General features: G+C 54.7%; 1 protein-coding gene across 1 annotated transcript; it reads right to left on the reverse strand.

The window, feature by feature from the left end:
- Nucleotides 1-6,698, reverse strand: LTBR (lymphotoxin beta receptor). The gene is given in 12 exon segments (XM_059403755.1): nt 1-672; nt 674-699; nt 701-918; nt 1,096-1,321; nt 1,891-1,916; nt 2,182-2,289; nt 4,913-5,004; nt 5,137-5,233; nt 5,560-5,712; nt 5,793-5,918; nt 6,147-6,243; nt 6,385-6,698. Coding segments are annotated over 12 exon segments (1,374 nt in total). The 5' UTR covers nt 6,481-6,698; the 3' UTR covers nt 1-563.
- Nucleotides 6,699-7,157: the final 459 nt, after the last annotated feature.

The following is a 7,157-nucleotide window of genomic DNA, read 5'->3' on the forward strand; positions in this document are numbered from 1 at the left end:
TAGGTCTCAGTCTCTTTATTTGCATGTGGTTACAATTTATAAATACACTTGCCATTTTCCTCCCCCTCCCAAACTCTCCCTTCTACCCAGTAACTGTGTCCAAACCCCCCAGTTGTCAGTCATTCCCTTTCCCGTCCAGGCAGAGAGGGGAGGGGCGATCCTCCATGAACCCCATCTTCCTACAGGGTCTACTTCAGTCCGTGTGAAGGGTGGGCTCTCAAAGGGCCTCTGAAGCTTGGGGAGGAGCACCATGAATCTGCTGGAGGTCCCGTGATGTCCTCACCCATGACCATGTGGGCCGGCCTCCTGCTCGGCCGTGTGGAGGCTGTCGAGTGCCGTGGTGGGCGGCAGTGAGCATCACATGCCCGGTCTGTGCTGGAAGCTGAGCTGTCGCAGGCCCGGTGGGCAGGAGGGTCTGCGATGAAGTCTCAGGCCCGCTCAGCTGCTGGTGAGAGTCTTGTGGGGGGTACCTACCCAGCCAGTGCCCGGCCCTGCTCTCGGAGGTGCGTCTGAGGCCCGACCCCTCATGGTCTGCCTCTCAGGGGCCCGACCCAGGCCCTCGGTCAGTCCTGGGTGGGTAGGGCAGCCTCAGGGAGAAGGTGCTCTTGCACATCCCTTCTCCTGGCTGTTCCCAGACTCCAAGAGGCATGGGTGACAAGTTGGGTCCTTGGCTCTGTTAGAGGGCGTGGCAGCCCAGTGTCTCTGTTTCAGCCAGGTGCCAAGCTTTGCCATCCTCCTGGTAGGGTGTGGAGAGCCCAGGAGGGCCAGGGGCACCCTCTTCAGGGGTGGGGTACGGAGGCTCTGGGGAAGCAGGGGGATCTCCGGGGCCCCGTGCTCCCCCCAGAACCGGCCCATTGTAGATGTAGATGTTGCCGGTGACGGTCACAGACCCACCGGTGACATGAATGCCGCTGGTACCTGTGGGAAAGGAGGACGACTGAGAGGGGCTGATGGCAAGCTGTTGGGAGTCTCTGTCTTGCTCTGCTTCAGTCTTCTTATTTCCGTCTGGCCCACACTCGCCTCCTACCCGCCATCCCTCCCACCCCACTCTTCCTTCCCTCCCCCTCTCCTCCCTGCTACCTGCCCTAGGCTCACCATGGGCCACCTGGCTTTGCTCTGGGAGCTCGGGCTCCAGCTCCCTGGCCTGGCTGAGAGGACTCTGCTGCTGCAGCATCTCTTCCTCCAAACCTGGGGGTGCTGGGAGCCTGGCCGAAGTGGGGGCCAGGTCTCCAAAGGGCAGAAGTGGCTTTACCAGGTCAGGGAAAGGTGGGTTGACCCTTGGAGGCTCCCAGCTTCCATCAGCGGTATTTGGTTCCTCTCCCTGGAGGAGAGAGGCAGAGAACCAACTGATGACATGGGCTTTCCCAGCTTTCTTGAATTCCCACACCCCATCCCATGCTTAGGCAGCTCACTGTTCTCCTCTACTCCACTTCATGTTCCCTGCCACAGGGCCTTTGCACTTGATGCCCCTCTTCTTGGGGCACTTTCCCTGAGATGTTCTGATGGATGGCTCCCTCATTTCTTCAGCTCTCTGCTCAAATATCAGTTTGTCAGAGAGGTCCTCTCTGTCCACTCTAAGATAATGTACCCCCCACCCTTTGCCACTGTCACTGTCCCCCTACTGAGCTTGATTTAGCAACTATCACCCACTGATATGTATTTCTTTAACTTTAGTCTTGCTCCCTTGGCCTGTAACTCCAGGAGGGCAGGAACTTTGCTTTGTTCACTGCTATATCCATGGTGCCCAGAATGGAGCCTGGCACATGGTAGGCTCAAACACTTATTAGTTGAGTGGATGTTGAAGCCTACACACTCTTACCCTGCCTATCCCACCCTGTTCACTTAGCCCAGCCTGGCCCTCCCTGCTGCCTTCTCAGCCTTTCCCATTACCTCTGGACGCCTCTTCAGCAGGGATCCTGCAACGGAAAATGAGATGGGGGTCAGGCCTCCAGTAGGCCCTGGGCCCCCTGGCTTGTACCGTTCACAGCCTGCCGGGGTATATGCCCCCCACCGTGGGTTCCCAGGGCTATCATTGCCCTTATCTCCGGCCTCAGAATAGGGGGCTGGGTGGAGAGGATGTCCGTGTTCGGGGCGGGCATCGCAAGTCTTCCCTCCCTCATGCAGGTGAGGGCAGCCAGCTGGCCAGGCCTGCCTCCCTGCTTGTATCCAGCTTCTTCCTACCTAGCTTCCTGCAGAGAGAGGGGTGGCTCTTCCAGGTGCAGGCCAGGACGGTGGTGAGGAGCAGGAATGAGGCCAGTGGCAGCAGGATGGCCAGCACCATCATAGTTCCTGTGGGGACAGCAGACAGGAGAGCCGTGATGACAGGGGAAAGGGCAGGGTGGGCAGGGTGGGGGGCTACCTAAGGACCAGGTTTCCAGTAGTCTGGGCAACCTACAGAAAAGGGGGAGCAGCTTTTCCTTTCCAGACCCACTACAGCTCCTAAAGGCAGAATTAGAGAAACTTCCCTTGGGTTACAGAGAAGGGAAACCAAGTTGGACTTGGAGAGGACCTGCTGACAGCCAGGAGCAACTCACGGATGGAGATCTTTGGGGGTGGTGCTGGTGGCCACCACATAGAGACTAGGGAAAGAGGCACTTTGTGGGTCAGAACAGGTGCATGGGCAGTTGGGTTTCCAGGGCTGGAAAAGGGGGTGGGAGGCAGTACAGGGAGGGTGGGGCTTCGGTTTGTAAGCGACTCAGGACACAGGGTAGAGCAACACTTCTGTGGACCTGCCTGTCCTAGAGAGAGGCCACTGTAGAGGATGAGTTTGCCCCTCTATCTCTGTGGGTGTTGCTGGGGGTGAAAGAGGAGAGGCTGCAAGTTCCCCACCCCCTTGCTCAGGGCCAATTCCAGGAGAGGGAGGGAAGGGAGGCTGGGACTTGGGTTTCTCAGATTCTGGTATGTAGCCTTGGTAATTTCTGTCTTTCACAGCAGAGTCTATAGTGCCCATCACGTGTGTCTGGAGAAGGTTAGAAAGGCTTGGAGAGTTGCATCCTGGAAGCTTGCCCTTTCTGATCCACCTAAACCTGGGGCTTAAGGGAGGATAGAGTGGGAGGTCTGGGAAAAAAACTGGACCTGGAGTCCAAGACCTCTGGGTTCCAGCTCAGTTGGGTGACTTTTTAAGTCATTCCTCCTTTTGGACCATATCAAAGGTAAAATGAGGGGGTTAGGTACATACAGTCTAAAATGCCAGCTCTAAAGTGCCAGTGGCATGATACATGGTTATAAAATAACAAGAGGACATGGAAAAAGATTTAGGATATATCTGAGTGAAAAGTCAAGTTACAAAATATTCAAATGACTCCACTTTTAGAAAAACAACTGGAAGGATATATTAAGAAATGTTAAGAGTGGATATGTTAAGTAATGGTCCTGTGGGTGGTTTTTAGTTTTGTTTCTCTGAATTTTCTGATTTTCTACAGTATGCATGCATTTATGGCACGGGCTCTGGAGTAAGAAAGAACTGAGTATAGGTTTTCATAACATCAGTTACCACCTGTGTGATCTGGGGCAAGCCACATAAACTCTGCTGAACCTCCTTCCTTCCGTGAACATAATAACAGAACTACAGTTGACCCTGGAACAACATAGGGGTTAGGGGCGCCGACCCCCGTGCAGTTGAAAATCCATGTATAACTTTTGATTCCCAAGAAGTCTTCACTCTGAATAGTCTGCCGTTGGCTAGAAGCCTTACCAGTAACACAGCTGATTAATGCAGGTTATGTATTTATATAATACTGTGTTCTCACAATAAAGTAAGAGCAAAGAAAATGTTATTGAGAAAATCATAAGGAAGAGAAAATGATTTACAGCACTGTGCTGTATTTTTTTTTTAAAAAGCCACATATAAGTGAACCTGCGCAGTCATGTTGTTCAAGGGTCATCTGTACTTTGTAGAGTCATTAAGCAAGATTAAAAGAGTTAGGGACGCCTGGGTAGCTCAGTGAGTTAAGCATCTGGCTTTGGCTCGGGTTATGATCCCAGGGTCCTGGGATGGAGCCCTGCTTCAGACTCCTTGCTCAGTGGGGAGCCTGCTTCTCCCTCTGCCTGCCTCTCCCCCTGTGTGTGCTCTCTCTCTGTCTCAAATAAATATATAAAATCTTAAAAAAAATATATTAAATGAGTTAGTGATTGTCAGGTGCTGACAGAGTGTCTGACACACTAGCTCTTGATAAATGAAAGATATCATTATTTGGTAACTTAAAAAAAGTTAGTAAACTCTCTCCCAACTAATAATCTTTACAGTCATTGAAAATATCCCTCAATCATTTGCTGGGCTAGGAAACCAATAAGCTCACAGAAACAAACAAACAAACAAACAAACAAACAAAAAGCAACAAACTGAGAAAGAGTCAAATGTGGGGTGAATTTTCTAATAATATAAGCATGTAATGTAATAAACAGATTCTCAGTCTAGTAAGTAGATTATATGACAGTGGCAGGTCCAAAGCGATGACAGTGATGTCAGCTACAACTTCATGTCAGAGTAGGAGTGGTCCTTGGCACACATTGTATGTAACTTACAAGTTATATGTATATATATAACATTATATATGTGTATACATATATAGTGTATACATGTTATAGATATGTGTTATGTGTAACATATATAACACATGTATACACATGTGTATGTATCTTTTAATGTTATATACATATGACATAAATGTTATATGTTATATATATATATTTTAATGTTTTATATATATATATATAACATAAAAATAGTATATGTTAAGTTGGCCTAGGGATACTCCCTAAGGAACTTCTCCACTTGCCCCAATTCTGAGATGCATTCAGCTTTTCCCCACTTTTTGAGATAGAAGGAATAAAGGCATCTTCCCAGACTTCCCTCCCCACCCTACCCCCACCCCCGCCCTGCCCCATGTGCCCCTCAGCCCCAGGCCCTCACCTGGCATCTCGGAGTGCTCTGGGGGATTTCTGCAGCTGGTGTCAGACTGGGCAGTGCCTGGAACTGCCTCCACCAGGCCCTGCTCCTCACACCTGCAGCAGAGAGGCCCGATTCAGGTGGGCACAGGGCTGGGAGTGACAGGGTGAGCCCAAGCGTGCGAGCATAGGGTGGTCAGCAGCTGGCACTTCTAGGATGGTGGAGGAGTGGGGTGGGGGGACACTCACCTTGTATGGGGCTGGCAGCGGGCCCTGGGGGAGGAGGTGTTCTGGAAGTGGCCTGCCTTACAGGGCACACAGTTTCTGTTAACTATCCCGACTTCATCTGGCAAGAGAAAAGCAAGGCCAGCCACGGTGAGTAGGCACGGGTGGGGGGCAGGTCTTTCCATGCTGTGAATTTCCGCTGGTCCCTGCCTGCCTGCCCATCTCATTCCGCGGCACCTTTCCTGATCTTCCTCTTGCTGAGAGAAGCTTTCTGAGATTCTGCCTCTGTCCAGGTGTCTCTGCAGACCCCTGTGGTGGGTCTTTCACAGGGAAGGAGAGGCGGCTCTTTATACCCAAGAGAACTACCTGGGCGGTTCCCCCCCAGCCCTGGAAGGTGCTCCCTGCACCCAGCGTCCTTCCTGCCCTCCTCCCACAGCAACCTCTGACCTGTCAGCTTGGCCTCAGTGCCTGGTGGGCAGTCGGAGAGTGGCTCACAGTGTACACACTCCGTGTCCCAGTGCACGCAGAACATTCCTGGCTGGCAGCGGCACTGGGTCTTCTGTCTGCTGGTGCAAGGCATGGTCTCCTCGAAGCCCAGCACTGGTGGGGAAACAGGAGAGCTCAGCGGAGGGCCCACGCTCTGGGTGATCCCAGCCTCCCCCGAGACCCCTGCCACTCACTCTGGTCACAGGGGCGGCACAGCTGGCAGAAGGAGAGATGGTTCCAGTGCTCGTTGTAGGAATTTTCTGGACACTGGGCACAAACGGTGTTCTGGCTGCGGCTGCATTCCACGGAGACGTGTGTGCCTGGAATGGGAGTCGGGCCCTGCAGTGTCAGGGGAGCCCGGATCCCCCCTTGCCTCTGCAGCTCTGCTCGCTGCAAGACCCTGTCCTCTGGAGAGCCACCCACGAAGGATGGCTGGCTGGCTTTCCTGGGAGATGGTGTCTGTCTTCCCTCCGAGGCAGCAGCGGGGTGGGCCAGAGTCCCCTGCCACTCACCTCCCATCCTCAGCTTCCTCGGGCATTGCCTCTCACCTGGGGGGCAGCGGGAGCAGCAGACCTGATGCTTGGGTTCGTAGTACTCCTTTTCCCAGTCCCAGCACGTTCGGTTCTCCGTGTGGTATGGATGCTCCTTCACGGGGAGATGGAGGTGGGGGGGAGAATTACTCAGGGGTCTGCTGGGAAGGGCACAGGGACTAGAGAGAGGGCTGTGCAGACCCCCTTTTGCCCTCCCAAGCCAGCCACCACCCACCTACATGGGCCCCTCCCTCACCAGTCGGGCCTGGGATGCTGCCAGGAGACCGCAGAGGCCCAGGATGAGAGGCCCCCAGGCCAGGCCGCAGGGGGAGGCGGCCCATGGCAGGCGCATGGCGGCCAGTAGGCCAGTCGGCCAGATGGGTGGAGGCCGGGGCAGGAAGATGGGAGGCCTGCACGTCCTGGGCAGTGGTGGCAGCAAGCTCCCAAGCCCAGGGCCTGGGACAGGGCTCGGGCTGACGTGCCCCCGAGGGCCGTGCGGCCGGCCCTGGCCTGGCCTCCAGGGCTCCAGCGCCGGCTCAGGAAGTGGGAGTGGAGCAAGCCGGCCTTCGGGGCGGGGACAGGGAGCTCTGGGAGCAGAGGCAGCTGTCGCAATCGGGGAAGAGGAACAGGCTTGGCTGCCCCGATGCAGGGCGGGAGGGGGCGGCCGGGAAAGCACGTGAGGGCTGCAGGGCCGGAACCGGGCCTCCTCCCTTCTTCGGAAGCCTGGCCAGCAGGGGAGGACTGGAGGGGTTGGCTAGGTGGGAAAGGGCAGCAGAGTCAGTGGACAATGCTCAGATGAGCCTTGGAGAGCAGGGCAGAACTGACTTAGAACAGAGAGAGACAGACAGAGCTGTGTCCAGCTGGGTGCCAGCTCTGAAAGTGGAAGAGCCTGTGGCTGACAGACATGGGGAGTGCAGGGACCCCCAGGGACCCACAGTCAGCCAGCCAGCCAACTGCAGCATCTGGGAAACAGAAGTCCCACTTGGCATCCATCTGGATGCCTGGGAGTTCCTGCCCTGTTGTGTGACT

This window comes from Mustela nigripes, chromosome 6 (assembly GCF_022355385.1).
Source record: "Mustela nigripes isolate SB6536 chromosome 6, MUSNIG.SB6536, whole genome shotgun sequence".
NCBI classification, from domain to species: domain Eukaryota; kingdom Metazoa; phylum Chordata; class Mammalia; order Carnivora; family Mustelidae; genus Mustela; species Mustela nigripes.